The following is a 23,909-nucleotide window of genomic DNA, read 5'->3' as shown; positions in this document are numbered from 1 at the left end:
CAATTTTCCATGAAAAGTGCCAACCTTCCTCTGCTCTGGCAGCTGAAAAGGTAGGTCATTGGGTCTGTTTACGAAAGGACTGACCCCTGCCCTCACCCGAAGACTGTGCAGGTGAACTCCTGTTCTAGGCCTGAAAGAGCCCTGAGCTCTGCCCTACCACGCCTAGACCTACCCCTAGACTGGGAATCATAAGAAGGATCCCCCTTGGTAGGCCAATTTCTACTAAACTGGAGGCTGAACCTGCAAAAATCTTTAACAGTCTGCATAGACTTAGCCTTGTCTTCCATTTTCTTTAAGACTGCCTCAACAGGAGAACCAAACAACACATCAGATTGTAAAGGAGCATCTAAAATCCTTGTCTTAACATGTTCAGATAAATTCTGATCCCTCAGCCAGGCGTGCCTGCGAAGAACTGACCCAGTGGCAGCCACCCTAGACTAGGCCTGTACAGCATCAAAACCACATTGCAAAGAATGCTTACCCACCTGTTCAGAAACATGTACTAAATCTTGTAACTTACACTCAATACCTTCCGCCAGAGCATCTACCTTAGACTTCAATTGTGAAAGGAGATAGTTTTGGTATTTCAACATGTGAAACTGGCAATTCAAAGCCCTCATAGCTAGGGTGGAAGAAGTATAAACTTTCTTTCCCCATCTATCCAAAGCCCTGGCCTCTTTATCTGGAGGAACCGGATTTTTGACAACAGAAGCCTTAACACCCTTAGGCCCCTGACTAACAGTTTCTGGGTCTGCCCTAGGACTCTTAAAAGATACTTATGAGCTTCAGGCACCCTGTAATACCTATCCGGTTTAACAGGAGCAGGAGGCAAAGAATCAGGATTAAGAGAAGCCTCTGCAAAACATCTTCCACAGCATCCAGGACAGGAGGGATAGCCAGGGGCCTATGCTGGGGTAAAACAAAATTCCCTAAGCCTTTTCCTGAATCAGAGAAGTCCTGACCTTCCCACTTAAAATGCTCCCTCATGGAATGAAGAGTCTCTGAAAAGAAAAATCCTCAGGAGGAGAAGCAGAAGGAGTAGAATCATCCACATCAGAATCAGAATAAGGAGAATACTCCTGCAAGTCTTCAGCCGAAGTCTCTGAAACATCCGAAGCCTGCTCAAAACTCCCTAGCTCAGGTTCCACCCTAGGTCTCTTATCAGGAGGGGGCAAAGAACCTCTAATCAAAGAAATCAAATCTTCTGCCATTTTAAGCATATGCTTCTTGGGCACAGATCCTGAAGAACTAGGGGTGACACCAACTGAAGCTAAACCTGGCCTGCCTCTGGGAGAAGCCTTGGAAGGAGAGGGCCTAACCACCCTAGGAAGGGAGGGGAGAACAGTAACCTGAGAAGCCCCTTCAGCCTGACCTGCCTCCTGAGAGGCCACATCCTGCAATAACAAAGTCTCTCCCTGGGACTCCAGAGAAACCTCCGGCGGAAAGTACAGTTTTGTACCTACCATAAATGTAGATGTTCGAAGATCCACATTGCTGCAGTCCTAACACTTGGGTAGTCCGCTGTCCCTCGGTCGGCCCGAATATCAGAGTATAAGGCTGACGTCGGTCAAGGCGCATTTGACTGACATCAGAACGTCAGGGTACAAATGCGCATGACCGACGCCATATCCTCAGTCTTTTCTTGCCCCAGATGTCAGAAGACCCTAAAAAGAAAGGTCAAAACCCATAGACAACAACTAAACGACCAACCAGCCTAACACCAAAAATATGTACAATATATACAATATATACAATATACCTCAGATGGATAACCCAACCCACACAACCACCTCAAACTACAGAGGGGAAGGAGGGAGGGATGGACTGCAGCAATGTGGATCTTGAACATCTACATTTATGGTAGGTACAAAACTGTACTATGTTCTTCATCTCACATTGCTGCAGTCCTAACACTTGGGTAGAATCCCAAAGCAGAGGTAAGGGAGGATGGCTAAACTATAATGAAGCAGGAGCTGCCAAAATGCCCTGCAACACAGCAGTGGCAAAACCAGCCCTGGATTTAGAGTACAGTGGAAGGTGGTAATGCCTAGAGAAGGTATGCACTGAACTCCAAGTGGCTGCCTCCAAAATATCCTTAGTTGCCACCCCTCAAAAAGCTGTTGAAGTGGCAGTAGCCCTAGTGGAATGAGGCCTAATCCCAGCTGGAATCTCTTTGCCATGATGGGAATAACAGAAAGCAATGCAAAATCCAATCCACTTAGAAATAGTTTGTTTTGACACGGGCTTGCCCTGAGAGCACAAAGCAAAAGAAACTAATAACTGCTGAGATTGTCTGAACCCTTTAGTTCTGTCCAAATAATATCGCAACTGCCTGTGTACATCTAAAGTGTGCAAAATCTTTTCCCTTTATTTTGGGGATTTGCATAAAAAGTAGGCAAATGAATAGTTTGGTTTAAAGCCACACTAGAAACCACTTTAGGCATAAAGGAAGGATTAGTAAAGATACCCTATCCTTATGGAAAATTAAGAAAGGCTCAACTGCCATAAGGGCCTGCAATTCAGAAACCCTTCTTGCAGAGGTAATGGCCAACAAAAAGCAGTCTTCCATGACAAATATTTCAACTCAGCAGTAGCTGCAGGCTCAAAAGGTTGTAGAGTGAGTTTCTCCAACACAAAATTGAGATCCCAAGCAGGAGTAGGAGCCCTTCGTGGGGTCTTATATTCTTTGCCCCTCTAAGAAATTGCTTGAACAAAGGATGAGAAAACAATGGTGGGTCACAGTCGTAGTGAGCTGAAATTGCTGCAGCATGAATCTTAATAGAAGAGAAGGACAAACCTTTGTCTAACAACTCAGTAAGATATTGAAGAGCCACACTTAAATCAGGCTCAGAAACATCCAAATCCTTAGCTGCACTCCAAAACAAAAATCTCTTCCATTTATCTGCACACTTTCCTTGTACTAGGCCTTCTAGCTTCCAAAATCACATTCAAAACTTGTTGTGGAAGTTGAGACCCTCTATGGTTTAAAACAGAATATGCCAGGCTGTTAGGTGAAGAGAGTGAAGTTTGACATTGAGCAAATGACTGTACTCCTGGGACAACAGATGTGGAATCAAAGGCAAAGGCCATGGAGGCTTCCGTGCAGACTTCTCAGTAATGGGTACCAGTGCTGTCGAGGCCAATCTGGAGCTATCAAAATCATCCTTGGCTTGTCCTGTCTGACCTGCAGAAGTACCTTTGGGAGGAGAGGCAGAGGTGGAAAGGCATACACATGAAGATTTTTCCAACTGAAAGAAAGAGCATCCACTTTCCAAGCTGTGGGATGAAACCTTCAGGCAAAAACTTTGGCAGCTGGTGGTTTAGTGGAGAAGAACAGATCTATGTCTGGAGTTCCCCAGGACACTGTCAATTTTGAAATACATGAAGATCCAGTTTCCACTGTGGGGATCCATGATTTGTCTGCTTAACACATCTGCTAAGGAGTTCTGTGCTCCGCAGAAACCTTGCCTGAAGACTTAGTTGCAAACTGAGAGCAGTCTCCCACAAAATCATTGCTTGCCTGCATAGAGGATAAGAATGTGTTCCTTGCTTGTTGATGTACCACATGACAGTTGTGTTGTCTGTTAGAATCAACACCTGCCCTGGAAGAAGTAAATCCTTGAAAGCCATTAATGCAAACTGGACTGCTAACATCTCCTTCAAGTTGATATGTAGATGCTGTAGTCTGACAGGCCACTTGTCTTGTATCCACTTTCCGCTTAGATGAGCTCCCAAGCTTTGTCCGAGGCATCTGTCGTTAAAATTTGACTCGCCTCTGGCCGGGTCACAGAGAGTCCCTTGTTTAGGTGACATTCCTGAGCCCACCACAAAAATTCCTTTTGAATGCAAGGTATTATTTGAATGACAGTGTCCAGATCCTGGCAGTGCTGTGTCCTTACATTTTTGAGATACCATTGCAACTTCCTCATATGCAGTTTGGCATTGGGAAGCACCAGAATACAAGATGCCATGAACCCTAAGGCTTGAAGGACTGTCCTTGCAGTCAGCCCGGACTGAAGAGAGAGATGATGGAAGTAAAGGGAAAGATTCTTTTGTTTGTCCGGGGTTAGAAAGGCCATCTGGGATGCTGTATTCAGTCTTACACCCAGAAAGCACATGTCTTGAGAGGGTACTAGACTGGACTTTATTGCGCTCACAGAATACCCCAGGCATCTTAGCACTGCTATCACATATTCCAAATGACGAAGAAGCTCGCCCTTCCTTGAGCCAGAATCAGGCAATCGTCCAAATAAGGATAGATTTGTATTCCTTTCAGCCTGAAGAAAGCTATCACTGGAGCCAGAACTTTCGTAAATACTCTGGGCAGTAGATAAGCCAAAGGGCAATGCAGAGAACTGATAGTGAGAAGTCCCAGTCCAAAACGCAGATACTTCCTGCAACTTAGCCTGATAGGAACATGAAGGTAAGCCTCCTTGAGATCCAAAGTTACCATCCAGTGATCCTTGCCCAGCAGAGGTAAAAGCTGTTGTAACGCCAACATTTTGAACTTGGGAATGTCCAGATAAGTGTTGAGGATAGATAAATCCAAAATTGGTCTCCACGTGTTCCCCTTTTTGGTACAAGGAACAGGCGAGAATAAAATCCTAGGCCCCTTTCTGGCATAGGAACCGCTGTATGGCCCCTATTTGGAGTAACAGAGAAATTTGCTTGTGAGCCTCTATTCTTTGATGAGCAGGAATATCTGGCATGCCTTTGAAAGGAGGCAAGGTATGGAAATAAAACCTGCAACCGTGAATGATATTCAATACCCATCTGTCATGGGTAAGCAAACTCCAATTTTCTTTGAAAAGTGCCAACCTCCCTCCCAAAGGTGCCGCCAGGCGAGAAGGTTCTGGCAGCTGAAAAGGTAGGTCATTGGGTCTGTTTACTAAAGGACTGACCCCTGCCCTCACCAAGACTGTGCAGGAGAACTCCCTGTTCTAGGCCTGAAAGAGCCCTGACCTCTGCCCTGCCACGCCTAGATCTACCCCTAGACTGGGAATCATAAGAAGGATACGCCCACCCCTTAGTAGGCCAATTTCTACTAAACTTTGGAGGCTGAACCTGCAAAAATCTTTAACAGTCTGCATAGACTTAGCCTTGTCTTCCATTTTCTTTAAAACTGCCTCAACAGGAGAACCAAACAAGACATCAGATTGCAAAGGGCATCCAAAATCCTAGTTTTAACATGGTCAGATAAATTTTGATCCCTCAGCCAGGCATGCCTGCGAAGAACTGACCCAGTGGCAGCCACCCTAGGCGAGGCCTGTACAGCATCAAAACCACATTGCAAAGAATGCTTACCCACCTGTTCAGAAACATGCACTAAATCTTGTAACTCTTTACAATCAATACCTTCCGCCAGAGCATCAACCTTAGATTTCAACTGTGAAAGGAGATAATTTTGATATTTCAACATGTGAAACTGGCAATTCAAAGCTCTCATGGCTAGCGTGGAAGAAGTATAAACTTTCTTTCCCCATCTATCCAAGGCCCTGGCCTCTTTATCTGCAGGAACCGGATTCTTGACAACAGAAGCCTTAACACCCTTAGGCCCCTGGCTAACAGTTTCTGGGTCTGCCCTAGGACTCTTAAAAGATACTTATGAGCTTCAGGCACCCTGTAATACCTATCTGGTTTAACAGGAGCAGGAGGCAAAGAATCAGGATTAAGAGAAGCCTCTGCAAACACATCTTCCACCACATTCAGAACAGGAGGTATAGCCAAAGGCCTATGCTGGGGTAAAACAAAATTCCCTAAGCCTTTTCCTGAATCAGAGAAGTCCTGACCTTCCCATTTAAAATGCTCTCTCATGGAGTGAAGGGTCTCTGAAAAGAAAAATCCTCAGGAGGAGAAGCAGAAGGAGTAGAATCATCCACATCAGAATCAGAATAATGAGAATACTCCTGCAAGTCTTCAGCCGAAGACTCAGACACATCCGAAGCCTGCTCGTAATCCCCCAACACTGGTTCCATCCTAGGCCTCTTATCAGGAGGGGGCATAGAGCCTCTAATTAAAGTAATTAAATCTTCTGCCATTTTAAGCATGTGCTTCTTGGGCACAGAACCTGAAGAACTAGGAGTGACACCCACAGAAGCTAAACTAGACCTGCCTCTAGGAGAAGCCTTGGAAGCAGAAAGAGAGGGCCTAGACACCTTAGGAACGGAGGGGAGTACAGATATCTGAGAAGCCCCTACAGCCTGACCTGCCTCCTGGGAGGCCACATCCTGTAAAATCAAAGTTTCTCCCTGGGACTCCAGAGAGGCCTCCCGAACCACCGTTCCACTGACGCTAAAGAACCGGGCGTCCGGTTCGGACGACTCTAACCTAGGTTTAACTGCCTTGTCCTTGCGCTTCTTGAGGAAGCGCCGGAGCATCCGACGGCATATTGTAATTGCACCGCCTCCCAAAGACCAACCTGGCACAATCCAACCTTCGCTTTATAGTGCGCTTATTGAACCTAGCACAAAAGCGACACCCAACAACGCCGTGCTCAGGTCCCAAACAAGGTATACACAAATTATGGTAATCCCTATGCGGTATCTGTTTCCCACAAGAAATACAGTTATTCACTTTTTCTGACATCCGCAAACCACTGAGGCAAGAAAACCAAAATATTCCCAACGGGTACTTAACCAACTCTGACTTCGGTCTGAAACTCCGAAAAATTTCAGAACGCCGAACGGCACTTGCAACACTGCTTCTGCATCGGACCATGCGGCAAAAAAGACTGGGGATATGGCGTCGGTCATGCGCATTTGTACCCTGACGTTCTGGTGTCAGTCAAATGCGCCTTGACCGACGTCAGCCTTATACTCTGATATTCGGGCCGACCGAGGGACAGCGGACTACCCAAGTGTTAGGACTGCAGCAATGTGAGATGAAGAACATCCACCGGCTCCACCGACACCTCTAGAGAACCGGCGTCCGGTACGGACGGCTCTTCTAGCCTAGGCTTAGCTGCTTTGTCCTTGGCTGGGCGCTTCTTGAGAAGGGGCGGAGCATCCGGCGGCATTTTATAATTGCACCGCTTCCCGAAGACTAACCTGGCACAATCTAACCTTCTCTTTACAGTGCGCTTATTGAATCTAGCACAAGAGCGACACCCAACAACGTCGTGCTCAGGCCCTAAACAAGGAATACACAAAGTATGATAATCTCTATGCGGTATCTGTTTCCCACAAGAAATACAGTTATTCACTTTTTCTGACATCCGGTAAACCACTGTGGCAAGAAAACCAAAATATTCCAACGGGTACTTAGCCAACTTTGACTCGGTCTGAAACCGAATTAAAAAATCAGAACGAACGGCACTTGCAACGCTGCTTCTGCATCAAAAGACTGAGGATATGGCGTCGGTCATGCGCATTTGTACCCTGACGTCCTGATGTCAGTCAAATGCGCCTTGACCGACGTCAGCCTTATACTTTGATATTCGGGCCGACCGAGGACAGCGGACTACCCCCAAGTGTAAGGACTGCAGCAATGTGAGATGAAGAACATCCTGGATTGCAGCTGTATTAGCACTCGAACATCTACATTTATGGTAGGTACGAAACTGTACTATGTTCATCGTGCATACAGCTGCAGTCATAACAGATGGTGGTAAGCACTAGGTGAAACTAGGAGGAGCCAAAATGCCCTGCAAGACTGCAGTGGCAAAGCCTGCTCTAGATTTGGAGTATAATGGTAGGTTGTAGTGCTTGGAAAAGGTATGCACAGAACTCCATGTGGCTGCTTCCAAAATATCCTTGGTAGGTACTTCTCTGAGGAAGGCTGCAGAGGTGGCAGTGGCCCTGGTGGAATGGGTTCTAATGCCTGTAGGTACAGTTTTGCCATGAAAAGAATAGCAAAAGCGTATGCAGTGGGCTATCCATTTTGAGATTGTCTGTTTGGAAACTGGCTTTCCCAGAACTCCTACCGCATAGGCCACAAAGAGCTGTTCTGATTTTCTGAAAGGCTTTGTTCTGTCCAAATAATAACGCAGTTGTCTGTGGATGTCCAAGGAATGTAGTAATCTCTCCCCTTTGTTTTGAGGATTAGGATAAAAAGTAGGTAAATGTATGGCCTGATTTAAAGTTACCCTGGATACCACTTTAGGCATACAGGACGGGTTGGTTCGTAAGGAAACTCTGTCCTGATGGAAGATGATAAAAGGCTGGACAGCCATGAGAGCCTGTAGTTCTGAAACTCTACGAGCTGAAGTGATAGCCAGAAGGAAAGAGTGCTCTGAAAGAATGGAGCCCTGATCAGAGGAGGGGGAATCTTTCTCCACTCTGGGCCTTTTGTCCGGAGGTGGCTGAGAACCTCTGATTAGAGTAATTAAATCCTCAGCCATTTTAAGCATCTGTTTCTTAGGCATGGGGCCTGGAGATGGGCCCTGTGTAGCTGGTCTCTTAGAGTGCATGGTTGCTTTAGACTTGGTGAAAGCCTTGATGGAGAAGGAAGAGGAAGGTCTGAAGACACCTTGAGTGGAGGTGGACCTGTCCACATTCTGTGTTTCAACATCTAGAGTGGCTTCGGTATCTGTAGTCGGGGTGTGGGCCGAGGAGCCTGCGACCTCGGGTACAGGAGACACAGCCAAAGATGTGTCGTCGGTAATCAGGGCTGCGAGGCCTCGCTGAGAACCAGACCACGTGCAGTCGGCTTTGGCGTGGTGTCGGTAGAGGCCGCGGACCTCGAGTGCCGGTCCTTGTCTTCGTGTTTTTTGGACAAAACTGGAGTCGGAGTATCTGACGACATAGTATAGTTAAATGCTTTCCCAAAAAAATGCTGGGCGAACTCCGCCCGACGCTTAATAGTGCGTTTGTTGAATGTAGCACAAAAGTGACAGACCGAGACGTCGTGGTCTGGGCCTAAGCAAGGAACACAGAGGGAATGGAAATCCTTATGCGGTATTTGCTTCCCACAAGAAATACAATTATTAACTTTGTCTGACATCGGTCTAAGGCAAGAAAAGTTTCCTCAACGGGGTACTTAGCTTTTAAGAAGACTTCGGTTTCCATATTTTTGTAATATCAGGAGCTGGCCGACCGGCACTTGCGAACTGGTTCTGCTTCGGGCATCGCGCGGCAAGAAAGACTGAAGAAAATGGCGTTGGCTGGTTCTTTTATACCCCTGTTGCACTGACATCAGGGAAGAAGCGACGACAACCGACGCCGGACCTAGACTTTGGAATTCGGCCGACCAAGGACCCGCCTGACGGCAGGAGAACCCATCTGTTATGACTGCAGCTGTATGCACGATGAACATCTGGAGGAGCAGCAGATGGGCTTGGGGAATCCATCTAAATGAGGTCAAAATACCTTTTTTGAACCTCAGTAATTTCAGAGGATTCTCACTTAAAATGTACTTTCATCTTGGTAATGGTTTCCGCAATAGTCAAATCTTCAGCTGGGGGAGTTATGGTCAACATGTTCTTCCTCTGGGGAACCATATCCAAGGCTTGTAAAGACTCTAGGGCCATTGTGCTAGTACACGCCTATGAAGAAAGCTGAGAGGTATAAGAAAGTGATTCTTCAGATGAGAAATCAGAGAGATCTTCCTGTTCCCTCATGGATGTGTCTGCAGTTTGAGGCCCTGAACTCAGAATAGGAGGTGGAATGTTAGCAGTCTCTGTAGTGGTAGGTTGTAAGGCCATGAAGGCATTAAACAGACTTTCGATGAGAGCCTGCCAGTCGAGCATGCTTTCAGTAAGGGTTGAGACATGCTTACTTTTTTCCTTCTTTTTTTAGAGGCCAGCAGGCGTCTGACTGGAGGAAGGCCTGGAATCAGGCGACTGGAACCAGAGGGATCTAACAGACTAACTGAAAATGCTGGTCTACACCAGGCATCAGAAAAGCCGCTACGTATGTGCTCTCAGTGTGTGATTGTGCAGCTTCTGTGGAGGTATCTGCTATATCCGTGGCTGCGGAGCCGGATTCCACTATCAGGCCGACGGCCACAGGCTGAGGGTTGGACGCAGGAGGTGCAGTGGTAGGCCTGATAGTCTTGGCTTTCTTTTTTGGCGCTTCAGCAGGAATGCCGGTGGAACCCTTCATCCCCCAAGGCTATTTGTTTTAATCTTTGATTTTCTGAATACAGGTAAAGTGCATGCAGAAGGCTGAGCAAAGTTTTGGTCGCAAACTCCTGACAAATGGAACACGCCTTATAGTCGTGTGACCGTCCTAAACAAAAGAGACACTGATAATGGGCATCCTTGTGAGCTATCTGACGGCCGTGTTTACACTTGCCCTTTCTGGATGACATGAGCAGGCATTAAATTAAAGAAAATGACTGGGGGCTGGTGTGTGCAGACGTCACTTTTATGACCCACGTACCTCTAGCCATGTCAGATGTCCCATGCACCATGCAGTGAGTGAAAACTTTTGTATACTGGCCGGACGTTCGGGTAGTAAGAGGAGTAAACCCATGTTTAAATACTGCAACATATGAATAGAAAGACATCTAGCCATTCTTGACACATCATCAAGAGAGTCATAAGAGCACTTTTAAGACAGTTTGGTTACTTGACAAATAGAAATAATTAAGGAATTCAAAGTTTAACTTCTCAAAAACGAAGGTTAACTTAACTTTCCCACGCTCTTAAAAACACTACTTTCATAAGTGATTACAATATGCTGCACAGAAATGTACATGTCCCCACCCTCCGTGGTGTGGAGAATGGCAGTTGTGGCGCCCTTGCATGAAAGTGGTCCCCCTACTGACCCTGGGGATGATAGGCCTATTATTCTCACTAGTATTACTTGAAAGGCTAAGGAATGTATCATAGCTGAGCTAACGAACAATGACATTGGTGACCTCTCGTAACCCTGCATATGCACTAGTGTGGCTCTGTAAAAGGCAGATCATACCTCTCAACCTGGTTGTGTTCCTTGAAAGGGATACTGAGGCCAAAGAAAAGGGACATGCAGTTCACACTGCTTATCTGGACCCTACCAAGGCCTTTGACATAACTCCTCAGGCTGGGATTATTGACAAACTCTCAGTGTAACATTAAACCATACATAGTTTGCTGGATTGGCAATTAGCTGTCTCGATAACCACCATTGTTAAAATTAGAACTATTTGCTCTAGACAAAAACAAATGTCACCAAGGGTGTCCCCACAGGGCTCTGACTTGAATTCCCTGGCCTTGATATATACTTTTCTGACATAAATATTAATCGAAGGATTATACCTAAGTCTGCTGATGACTGCAATCTGGAGTGTGGTTACCAAATCCAATTCTGATGCTCATATTCTTCACCAAGGGTTAGACCAAACAAATTCTTGGTCTACTTAGTTATGGGCTTACCCCTCAACAGTAAGAAATGCAGGATATTTTCATTTGATAAATCTAGCATCACCACCGCTTGCACATATAAACATTCCACAAAACTGAGACTGTCATCAGGGACTTGGGAATGTATGCTGAAAACAGACTTTCCCTTTGACCGCCACATCTCTGCAGCAGTTAGAAAATTCTTCAGCCTTGCACAACTTGTACTTCTTGTACTTCATCAAGGTCTGAAGTTATAATCCCACTTTATTCATCCCCTAATAAGACCATCACTGAATACAATGCACCATTTGGCATGTACCTCGCTAAGTACCTGAAAAAGTTTGAAAGACTTCAATATTTTCTCAACAAAGGGAGATCTCAAGTCTCAGTACCTATAGCTAACTCTGACAGACTAAAATCTTTCCCTCTACTCTGTGTTATAAGGATTCCTGACGGGTAATCTCTGCTTAGCCTTCTGTGCAATCAATGACCCCAGCTCTCTTTGAAGTCTACCTAAATAGAAGCAGTGGTTAAACAGTCCCCCATTCTAGAGACCAAAACCTGCACTACTACACCCCCATCAAATAGTGTGACAGATACCTAACCCAACATATACCCAGTTTCTAGAATAAGTTGTCCTTGCTTATCAAGCAGAATACCTTCCGAGCAACCTTTAAAATCAGTCTGGATGACTGGAAGGGTGAACACATTTTTTTTTTATTAGGGCTACATGGAGAAAGTCTACTTTAATGGGGAACATTGTTAGTCTCCCACAGTACTGGGGGTGATGTGGCTGAGCTTTTTAATGGTCTCATGTTCACATGTATTTACCAAGCTTATGCTGAATTTTAGTAAGGAGCAGAGAAACACACACACATTTCAGGTTTTGAACTTTTAATAGAATGCAAGTCAGCCTGAAAATCTCTACATTAATTCTTTACCTTCCAATCCATAGACACCAGGGGAAACAGAGCACAGATGAACAGTACTCATTTTTCATATCAAAGGTTTCAACAGAATATTCTCATTATTCAAATGGTAAAAAATGCCAATCATTGGTGACAACTTCAAAAGTTAGGCGAATTCACTGGCAGTACAATGGTTCCAGAGTTTTCAGAACAAGCCATAAACCTGTATTACACATAAGTTATCCAGCATTCAGAAAAAGTCAGACCTGAGGAAAAGCCAAAACTCAAAGGACTCATCAAACTCAAGCTTTCGTGAGACACACTCACTAATCAGTCCACATACTTAAGACTCATAGAAAATAATTTAGGGGTACTGTGACTACTTACCTTCCACTGTATTGTATGCTGGGGTTGAACACACATCTGGTTTCTCCTTTCTCTCCCTCATTGGGTACCAGCAGCCATCTTGCATAAACTGAATCTCATCAGAGTCTGTACAAGAGTTCAGAATTTCCATAAACAACCTGAGGTGACAAAAGATGGAATTAAAGTTAGAAAACATACAGTGATGACACAAAGTGAAAAGATTTCTACATAGCTAATATACGTAAAAAATCTAAATTCAAAGTATGAAACTGTTACGGATCCAATATTTTGGCATATGGCAAAGGGCAATCAGCAGCAAAACTAGCAACCTTTCAAACTTGACAGTGAAAGGGGCTATTTTAAAATGCTCAGCAAAATCAAGAATAAAAGATTAGTAGCACATTTTAAGCACGCACAAAAAAGTGCAAGAATAAAGAAACGATAAAAAAAGGTAAAATGAGAAGGAAACGTAATGAGACCAAGGCACCTTTTAAAAAGAAAGCAAATGGAATACAACAATCAGACAGAGCTGCAAGTAGGCTGGAACGTAAGCAAAAAAAATTAGTACGTATAAACAGGCTTTTCAAACACACTTCTGCTAAACTGCAGAACAGAACTATGATAGACAGCTCCATATTACAGATAAGTGACAATAAAAAGATCATTCTCAGGAAAGGTAAAGAGCTATTTTGCATCAATAGAAGAGCTTTTTGTTAAACTGCTTCCATAAACTGGAGCAAAGGGCTATACTAGCTTCTTGCTACAGTTCCTAATACACCAACACTAAGACACACACCCTGTTCATACATACATACATATCTTTCAAGCATGGGCATAAATGCCCTTCTAGCTTGCCAAAATACCAAAAACGCTTGTCTGGTAAGTCTGTTTCATGCATCAGCTACTCTATCAGAGAGCCAATTAACACACACTTCATTCAGAATCTCTTCTATAGGTGTCTCTGATGATTCTCTAGTACTTTTTGATAACCTCAAACACTCCAAGAGGTAAGTTGTCTCTAAATCCCTATATACCTGAATAAGAGCTCCTCTTAGATATCTGTAAGAGACACTACAAGTTCAGATATTTTAGTCTTTCATAATAAAGAATAGTTGTAGAAAATCTTACCATAACCACAGATGTTCTTCTCTTCCATGTTGCAGTATTCTTGGTGTGGGATTTCCTGCCTTCAGGCGACTCGTACGTCGGCTCCTATACAAAAGCTTTAGCTTGGCTGTTGCAGCTACGTGGGACATCAAACATAGGGCCATAAACCAGGGACCCTATGTGTGACGTCTGCACGCACACTCCTCAGAACTTGAAGCTAAGCGGGTAAAGTAGATGGCCCAACAGGATAGGCTGCCAAAGTTGACATGTATAAGGCCCTGGGTCTCTTCTGCAATGGAGAGAGGCATCAGGGAGCAGTTAGACTGGTAGAGTCTGTGAGGGGGGAATGGTGGGTGGGAAGGAATACTGCAACATGGAAGAGGAGGACATCTATGGTTATGGTAAGATTTTACACAACTATTTTATGTCCTTCTATTCCTATGTTGCAGTATTCTTGGTGTGGGAGAGTACCACAGCTTAGTTTGATGAAAGGGTGGCGGATGCAGAAGATGATTCCACAAAGCCTTGTAGGATTGCCCTGGTAAATCCTGCTCGTGCTTTGGAGATTTGGTCCAATTTGTAATGTTTGGTGAAAGTGTGGATAGTGGACCATGTAGCTGCTTCCATAATGGAAGCTGTGTCCATGCCTTTTTGGAAGGCCTTGGAAGTGGCCACTGCTCTTGTGGAGTGTGCCTTAACCCCACCTGGAGGGTTTTTTCCATGGTGTGAGTAGCAGAAAAGTACAGTTGTGTACACTTACCATAAATGTAGATGTTCGAGTGTATTCACTGTTACAGTTATTACATTTGGGTTATCTGCTTGCAGTAGCCCTCAGTTGGCCTGATTAACAAAGTCTTGGGTCCTGCGTCGGTTGCTGTCCCTTCTTCCATGACATCAGGGGTATAAAACATGCAGCCGATGCCATTACATCAGTTTTTCTTGCCCCAGATGTCAGGTGCCCCCCTAATGGAAAGCAATTAAATCTATAATACAAGGATATACCTCCAACAAATAAGCAAATACACCAAAAAGCTTTTTGAACATAGTGAGAGTAGAGGTATAGCCAAAAGAATAAAGGGGGCTGGAGGGAGGGTAACCAGGACTGCAACAGTGAATACACTCAAACATCTACATTTATGGTAAGTGTACACAACTGTACTATGTTCTTCGTGTTTCACTGTTGCAGTCATTACATTTGGGTAGATTCCCAAAGCTAAGGTTGGGAGGAGGAATTTAAGGAGAATTAGGACCAGCTATAAGGCCCTGCAAAACTGCAGTGGCAAAACCAGCTCTGGATTTAGAGAAAATTGGCAAATGACAATGCTTGGTGAAAGTATGTACAGAACTCCAGGTAGCAGCTTCTAGGATGTCCCTTGTAGGCACGCCCCTGAGAAAGGTAGATGCAGCCCTGGTTGAATGGGGTCTGAAGCCCTGTGGGATAGGTTTTCCATGGTGCTTATAGCAGAAATGAATGCAGTGGCCTATCCATTTTGAAATGGTTTGCTTTGAAATAGCTTTCCCCTCTGTCCCTGCAGCAAATGCCACCAGCAGTTGTTCAGATTTCCTTTGAGGTTTAGTCCTGTCCAAGTAGAGTCTAAGCTGTCTGTGCACATCTAAGGAGGGCAGTATCCATTCCCCTTTATTCTGTGGGTTAGGGAAGAAGGTAGGCAAATGAATGGACTGATTAAGAGCCACACTGGATACCACCTTGGGCATGAGGAGGGATTGGTTCTGAGGGACAACCTGTCCACATGAAAGATGATGAAAGGCTCCATTGCCATAAGGGCCTGTAATTCAGAAACCCTTCTTGCAGAAGTGATTGCTAAAAGGAAAGCTGTTTTCCAGGAAAGGAATTTTAAGTCTGCAGCAATGGGCTTGAAAGGAGGAAGAGCGAGTTTCTCCAAGACAAAGTTAAGGTCCCATGCTGGAATTGGAGCTCTCCTGGGTGGCCTTACATTTTTGGCCCCTCTGAGGAAAGTACAGTTGTGTACCTACCATAAATGTAGATGTTCGAGTGTATTTACTGTTGCAATCATTACACTTGGGTTATCCTGCTGGCAGGCTACCCGCAGTTGGCCTGAATTCCAAAGTCCTGGTCCGGCGTCAGTTGCTGTCACCTCTTCCCTGATGTCAGTGTGCCAGGGGTATACAAGATGCAGCAGATGCCATTTTCTTCAGTTTTTCTTGCCCCAGATGTGAGGTGCCCCAAAAAAGGTAGGCTAAATTTTTCTAATCATAAAAAAGCATGCACATAACCTTCATCTACAAGCAAATACACCACATAGGTTGTATAGAATAGAGAAGTACAGATAAGTCCCAGCAATGAAAGGGGGATGGTGGGAGGGTAACCTGGACTGCAACAGTGTATACACTTGAACATCTACATTTATGGTAGGTACACAACTGTATTATGTTCGTGTTTCACTGTTGCAGTCATTACACTTGGGTTGAATCCCAAAGCTGGGGTTAGGTGGCTGGGCCTAAATAGAATTAGGAGTGGCTACAAGGCCCTGCAGAACTGCAGTGGCAAAGCCTGCTCTGGATTTAGAGTAAAGAGGTAAGTGGTAGTGCTTGGTAAAAGTGTGCACTGAAGACCAGGTTGCAGCCTCCAAAATGTCCTTGGTTGGTACTCCTCTGAGGAAGGCTGCTGAAGTGGCTGCTGCTCTGGTAGAATGTGGCCTAATGCCCTTAGGCACTGATTTGCCATGTTGTGAATAGCAGAAACGAATGCAGTGGCCTATCCATTTTGAAATAGTCTGTTTTGAAATGGCTTTTCCTTGCGATCCTGCAGCATATGCCACTAAGAGTTGCTCAGTCTTTCTGAAATCTTTAGTTTTGTCCAAGTAAAAGCGTAGCTGTCTGTGTATGTCCAAAGAATGCAGAAGTCTTTCCCCCTTATTCTGCGGGTTTGGATAAAAGGTAGGCAAATGTATGGTTTGGTTAAAAGCCACACTGGACACTACCTTAGGTATAAATGTTGGATTTGTTCTTAGAGAAACCCTGTCAGGGTGGAAAATAATAAAAGGTTCCACAGCCATTAGTGCCTGTAACTCTGGACTCTTCTTGCTGAAGTTATTGCTAGGAGAAGAGCTGCTTTCCATGATAAGTATTTTATCTCAGCTGTATTGGCTGGCTCAAAAGGAGGCAGTGTGAGTTTTTCCAAGACAAAATTGAGGCCCCATGCCAGTATTGGAGCTCTCCTTGGAGGTCTCATGTTTTTGGCCCCTCTGAGATACTGCCTTAGCAGTGAATGAGAAAAAATAGGTGGGTCCGTATTGCAATGAGCTGAAATGGCAGAGGCATGGATCTTAATTGATGAGAAGGATAGGCCTTTGTCCAGCATCTCAGTTAGGTATTGTAAAATCTGAGGAATGTTTGGTACAAGCATGTCAATTCCTTGTGCCTGGTTCCAAGCACAGAATCTCTTCCATTTTTCTGCATAAGATTTTCTGGTGCTGGGACTCCTGGCCTCCAAAATAACATCCACAACTGCTTTAGAGAGAGGTGTGTTATGAATGGTTACATTATCCACCAGGTAGCCAGATTTAGGGTTCTGAGTTGGCTGTGTAGGATATGATTGTTTTGTTGGGTCAGCAAATGAGGAATTTGAGGTAATGTCCAGGCTGGGCCTTGAGACAAGCTCTTTAGGATTGGGTACCAGTGCTGGTGTGGCCAGTCTGGGGCAATCAGGATAATTTTTGGCTTCTCTTGTCTGACCTTTAGGAGTACCTTGGGGAGGAGAGGCAGAGGAGGGAAGGCATATACTGTGAGGGCTTTCCAGCTGAATGAAAGGGCGTCCACTTTCCATGCTTGTTCGTGATAAGTCCGAGTGCAGAATCTCTGCAGCTGGTAGTTGTGAGGGGAGGCAAATAGATCTATGTCTGGGCATCCCCATTTCCCTGTTATCAATCTGAAGATTTGTGGATCTAGTTTCCACTCGTGAGGATCCATGAGGTTTCTGCTTAGTTCGTCTGCCAAAGTATTTGTCTTTCCTGGCAGGAATTGCGCTTGCAGGTGTACTTGATAAGTCAATGCTGTGTTCCATACAGTCATGGCTTGTTTGCAGAGGCGGTAGGAATGTGTGCCTTCTTGCTTGTTTATGTACCACATGACTGTAGTATTGTCCGTCTTTATCAGTAATTGTCCTGGGTGAAGTAGGTCCTTGAAGGCTGTCAGGGCATTCTTTACAGGTAGCATCTCTTTTTGATTGATATGAAGATGCATTTGGCTTGTGGGCCATGTGCCCTGAATACATTTTCCTGCCATATGTGCGCCCCAGGCATAATCTGATGCATCTGTTGTTAAGTGTCTGCCTGGCTGTGGGTAAAGCGAATGGCTGTCCCTTGTTGTGGTGACAGGCCTGTGCCCACCATCGAAACTCCTGTTGCAGGCAGGGAATGAGAGTAATTAATGTTTCCAGGCTGTGACAATGTTGAGTCCAAACACTTTTTAGATACCACTGTAGTTTCCTCATATGCAGTCTTGCATATGGAATTAGTAGAATGCAGGATGCCATGTAGCCCAGAGCCTGCAGAATTTTTCTTGCAGATAGCTGGGTCTTTGTTGCCATGTTTTCGAAGTAAGAAGTCAGTTGCCTTTGTCTGGTGTGAGATAAGCCATCTGGGCAGTTGTATTTAAGCTTGCACCCAGGAATATTATCTCTTGATAGGGTACTATGTTTGATTTCTTTTCGTTTACTGTGTACCCTAGGCAAATTAGTAATCTTTTTTACAAACGCCAGATGCTTTAGTAGAATGTCTTTGGTCTCTGCTTGAATAAGGCAGTCGTCCAAGGAGGGAAATATTTGAATTCCTCTTTGTCTGCAAAATGCAATTACAGGTGCCAGGCATTTTGTGAAGACCCTGGGCGCAGTAGATAATCCAAAGGGCAGTGCACAGAATTGGTAATGCATTGAGCCAGCTATGAATCTGAGGTATCTTCTGCAAGACTGTCTGATTGGGATATGCAGGTATGCCTCTTTGAGGTCCAAAGTTACAAACCAAGCCTTCTTGCCCAGCATGGGCAGAAGCTGCTACAGAGTCAACATTTTGAATTTTGGAACGTCCAGAAAAGTATTTAGAATAGACAGGTCCAGAACTGGTCTCCAGGTTTTGTCCTTCCTTGGTACTAAGAAAAGTCTTGAGTAAAATCCTTGTCCCTGCTCTTGTTGTGACACTGGCTGAATAGCCCTCATATCCATGAGAGATGAAACTTGCCTTTGTGCCTCTGCCCATTGATTGTGTGGGCAGGTCTGGCATACATTTCGCCTTTGGAAGGGTATGAAAGTGGAACATGTAGCCCTGAGAAACTATATTTAAGACCCATTTGTCCTGGGTGATCTTGTGCCAATTTTGTGACAAAAGTGCTAGCTTTCCCCCTAAGGGAGCTGCCAAAGGATAAGTGCCTGGCACTGGCAGAGGGAAGTCATTGGGACTGTTTCCTATAAGGCTGTGATTTGTCTTCTCTGCTTTTGGAGGTAGAAGCACCCCGTTGTTTGGGCCTGCATGAGCCCTGGGATGGTTGCCTGCCTCTAGGGCGTCTGTATCTGCCTCTTTGTGGCCTGTCTGACACTGGAAAGGACCAATTCTTAGAAGGCCAGTTCCTCCTAAATCTGGGTGGCTGTACCTATAAAAAATCCTTTACTGTCTGCATAGATTTAGCTTTATCCTCCATTTTCAACACCTCTTCTGCCTTTGCACCAAACAAAGTATCATGCTGTAATGGAGCATCCAATAATTTTGCTTTAACATGATCAGGCAGAGTCTGTTCCTTTAACCAAGCATGCCTTCTAACAACAGAACCTGTAACAGCGGCCCTGCAGGAGGCCTCCAGTGAATCATAACCACATTGCAAAGTATGTTTTCCCACTTGTTCAGCTGCATGCAATAAATCCTGCAAATCTTTGTTTTCAGAACATTACCTTGGCTGTAAGGGCTTTAAATTGTCAGTTTCATATGCTCAAATATCAGCAATACTTATATTGCTGATATTTGAGCATATGAAACTGACAATTTAAAGCCCTTACAGCCAAGGTAGCAGAAGTGTAGACTTTTTCCCCATCTGTCCAGAGCTCTAGAATCTCTATCTGATGGGACAGGGTTTTTAGCAGTGGCAGCTTTGACCCCTTTGGGACCCTGTGAGATAGTTTCTGGGTCCGCAGCAGGGTTTTTATAAAGAAATGTATGGGAATCTGGAACCCTGTAGCATCTGTCCGGCTTAACCGGTGCAGGAGGTAGAGAGTCTGGAGACAGGCCGGACTCTGAAAATGCATCATCTACTATGTCTAGAACAGGAGGGACTGCAGGAGGTCTATGCTGAGGAAGTAAAAGAAAGTCTCTAAGCGTTTTCTTGGAATCTGAATAATCTTGGCTCTCCCAGTGGAAATGCTCCCTCATGGTATGCAGGGTTTCCCCAAATGAGTAATCCTCAGGAGGAGAAGCTGAAGGAATAGAATCTTCAGCATCAGAATCCTCCATAGGGAGAAACAGAACTGTTCTGAAGAGGAATCAGAGGAAATGGAAGCCTGATCAGAGGAATCATATTCAGTATCTTGCCTAGGCCTCTTATCAGGAGGGGAATGGGAACCTCTGATCAAAGTAATTAGGTCTTCGGCCATTTTGAGCATCTATTTCTTAGGCATAAAAGTCTGTCCTGGAGAATGCTGTACTTGTTTCCTTGTCTTTAAAACTGCTTTAGACTTTGTCTTGGATGCTGAAGTAGGCTTTATATAAAGTTGTGTATGTCTGAAAACACTCTCAGAAGCCGATGCCTACTCAGCGGCTCCGGACCCATATGAGGGATTAATTTACGAAGGGCCAATACCTTGAGTATCCAGAGGCCTAGTTGTCTCCATGTGGGAGTCGGAGGCGGCCTGTGGCTCTGAGGTAGCAGGAGTCAGGGGCTGCGAAAGCGCCTCACTGAGCACCGGCGACTGGCCTAGAAGAGGCTTCGTCGGTTTTGGACCTCGGATGCCTGTTCTTTTCTTTATCCTTGCGTTTTTTATGAATTCCGGTCGTCGGTTGTTCCGACGGCATTATATAGTTAAACCTTCGGCCAAAGTAATGAAAAGCAAAATCGTACAGACGCTTTATCATGCGTTGGTTAAATCTAGTACAAAACCAACAACTAGCAATGTCGTGGTCAGGGCCTAGGCAAGGAATACAGTAAGAATGAAAATCCTTATGAGGTATTTGCTTCCCACAAGAAATACAATTATTAACTTTTTCTGACATCGGTCTGGAGCAAGAAAAAAGTTTCCCCAACGGGATACTTGGCTTTATTGAAAACTTCGGATCTGAAATTCAAGTTAGAAAATCTTAGGAGTCGGCCGACCGGCACTTGCGAACTGCTTTTGCTTTGGGCACCACACGGCAAGAAAGACTGAAGAAAATGGTGTCGGCTGCATCTTTTATACCCCTGGCGCACTGACGTCAGGGAAGAGGCGACAGCAACTGACGCCAGACCAGGACTTTGGAATTCAGGCCGACTGCGGGTAGCCTGCCAGCAGGATAACCAAAGTGTAATGACTGCAACAGTGAAACACGATGAACATCTGCTTGAGCAGTGGGTGAGAGAAGAGGGAAGGCTCTGTGCTATAATGAGCTGAAATGGCTGAGGCATGAATTTTGATGGAGGAAAAAGACAAGCCCTTATGAAGCATCTCAGTCAAATATTGCAGAATCTGAGGTAAATTGGGCACTGCTGCACTCATCCCTTGAGATTGGTTCCAGGTACAAAATCTTTTCCATTTTGCAGCATAAGATTTTCTAGTACTAGGCCTCCTAGCCTCTAAAATGATACCCATCACTGATTTACTGAGGGGGTGGTAAAGGAGATTAAGTAATTAGCCAGGCTGCTAGGTTCAGGGTTTGCAGCTGAGGGTGCAGAATCTGGTTCTCCTGCTGAGACAACAGGGAAGGAGTCTGAGGCAGGTGCCATGGGGCCAAGCATGACACACTGCGCAGAAGGGGGTACCAGTGTTGGCGTCGCCAGTCTGGTGCAATTAAAATCATCCTTGGCTTGTCCTGTTTGATCTTTAGTAGTACATTAGAGAGCAGAGGCAGAGGAGGAAAGGCATAAACTGATAGGTTTTTCCAAATGAAGGAAAAAGCATCCACATTCCAAGCTAGTTTGCGGGGAATCCTTGTGCAAAACTTTCCAATTGATGGTTCTGGGGGAGGCAAAAAAGGTCTATATCTGGGCTCCCCCATTTGCTTGTCAACATGTTGAAAATCCTTGGTTCCAGTTTCCACTCGTGTGGGTCCATGAGGTTTCCGTTTAGTCTATCTGTCAGTGTATTTAGTTTTCCTGGCAGGAATTGAGCTTGTAGATTCACTAGGTAGCTCAAAGCCATGTTCCACAATGCCATGGCTAGTCTGCAGAGAGGGTAAGAGTGCGTACTCCCTGCTTGTGTATGTACCACATGACTGTGGTGTTGTATGTCTTTACCATTAGTTGTCCTGGAAGAACGTGGTCCTCTGAAGGCTGTCAGAGCATTCTGTACAGCTAACATTTCCTTTTGATTTATGTGTAGGTGCATTTGACTTGGGTTCCATTTGCCCTGAATGCACTTCCTTGCCAGGTGAGCCCACCATGCATAGTCTGATGCGTCTGTGGTTAAGATTTGGGCGGCAGGGGTAGAGTGAATGGTAGTCCCCTGTTTTGGTGGCAGGCCTCTGCCCAGCAAAGGAACTCTAGGCGTAGGACAGGTATGACAGGAATCACTGCTTCTAGAACCTGTGAATGTTGACACCATAAGCTTTTGAGAAACCATTGCAGTTTCCTCATATGCAGCCTTGCATATGGAATTAGAAGAATGCAGGAGGTCATGAATCCCAAGGCTTGCAGTATTTGCCATGCAGATAACTGTTTTTTTGTGGCCACTTGTTTGAAGTAGGTTGTCAAATTAATCCTTTTCTCTGGTGTGCGAAAGCCATCTGGGAAGTTGTATTCAAGCTTGCTCCCAGGAATATAACTTGTTGACAGGGTACCAGTTGTGATTTCTTTTCGTTTATGGTGTACTCCAGACAAGTCAATACCCTCTGAACAAAGGCCAGATGATTCAAAAGTATGTCCTGGCTTTCTGCCTGAATTAGACAATCGTCCAGGTATGGGTACATTTGAATATTTCTTTCTATGCAAAAAGCAATGACTGGAGCTAGGCACTTTGTTAATACCCTGGGCGCAGTAGATAAGCCAAAGGGCAGTGCACAGAAAGTACAGTTGTGTACACTTGCCATAAATGTAGATGTTCGAGTGTATTCACTGTTGCAGTCATTACATTTGGGTAATCTGCTGGCAGGATGCCCTCAGTAGGCCTGAATTCGCAAAGTTAAGCTTGGGTCCTGCGTCAGTTGCTGTCTTCTCTTCCATGATGTCAGGTCATCAGGGGTATAAAACATGCAGCCGACGCCATTTTCTTTAGTTTTTCTTGCCCCCGATGTCAGGTGCCCCCAAAAAGGTAGCAATATTCTAAATATAGAAGTTATGTTCTTACCATAACGTTCCATGTTAGTTGTCTTCTCGCCTTCTTTCTTGCTGGATGGTTCGAGCCGACCTCGCCCGACTGCCACTCTAAAAGCTCGAGAGTTGGTTCCACCGGCTCGAGGCTGCCCCTATATCCCACAATGCTAGGCGTGAATTACCTCAGATCTCGTTTGTGAGCTAGGCCCAGCTAAAAATATATAACCAGGAATACTGGAAAATTTCCACCTCTAAACACAAAGGGAAGAGAAAGGGTGACCTAAGCCTGACTCTAGGAAATATGCACAGCAGAGCATATACCTATCGCAAAGAGGTGGTAGAAAGAGAGGTCACAATCAAACTCCTCTAGATCTGTCCAGGCCAGGGGGAAGGAGGGTGGGACGCAAGAAAGAAGGCGAGAAGAAGACAACTAACATGGAACGTTATGGTAAGAACATAACTTCTATATGTTAAGTTGTCTATCTCGCCATTCTTGCTGGATGGGACCGTCCCTAGCACCTTGTCCCGGGTGGCCTAACGGAACAGACTCTTGAGAACAGTGGAACCAAAATTAGCTCTATGCCTAGAAGCTAAATCCAACTTATAATGAGAAACGAAAGTGTGAGGAGTAGCCCAAGTAGCGCTGCACAAATGGTGTCAATAGGCAGTCTGTCTTGAAGGCTATAGAAGTAGCCAAAGCTCTGGTGGAATGGGCTTTAGGTTTGTTAGGCAGCTTTGGTGTCTAATTTCATAAACAAGGGAAATCAGAGATGTTAGCCATCTAGATAATGATACCTTTGAAA

At 45.0% G+C, this 23,909-nt stretch overlaps 1 protein-coding gene across 2 annotated transcripts in view; it reads right to left on the bottom strand.

Annotated features, from left to right (window-relative positions):
- Positions 1-23,909, bottom strand: part of PIAS3 (protein inhibitor of activated STAT 3) — a 1,163,468-nt gene that overhangs the window by 264,950 nt on the left and 874,609 nt on the right. For both annotated transcript variants that reach the window (XM_044079722.1, XM_044079721.1), the window contains exon 10: positions 12,559-12,695. In XM_044079722.1, the coding sequence (XP_043935657.1) occupies positions 12,559-12,695 (137 nt within the window). The remainder of the gene's footprint in view (positions 1-12,558; positions 12,696-23,909) is intronic.

This window comes from Protopterus annectens, chromosome 8.part0, assembly GCF_019279795.1.
Source record: "Protopterus annectens isolate FY-2018-M chromosome 8.part0, PAN1.0, whole genome shotgun sequence".
Lineage (NCBI taxonomy): Eukaryota > Metazoa > Chordata > Ceratodontiformes > Protopteridae > Protopterus > Protopterus annectens.
The sequence above is the reverse complement of the archived record's forward strand: the minus strand, read 5'-3'. Positions and strand labels throughout refer to the sequence as shown.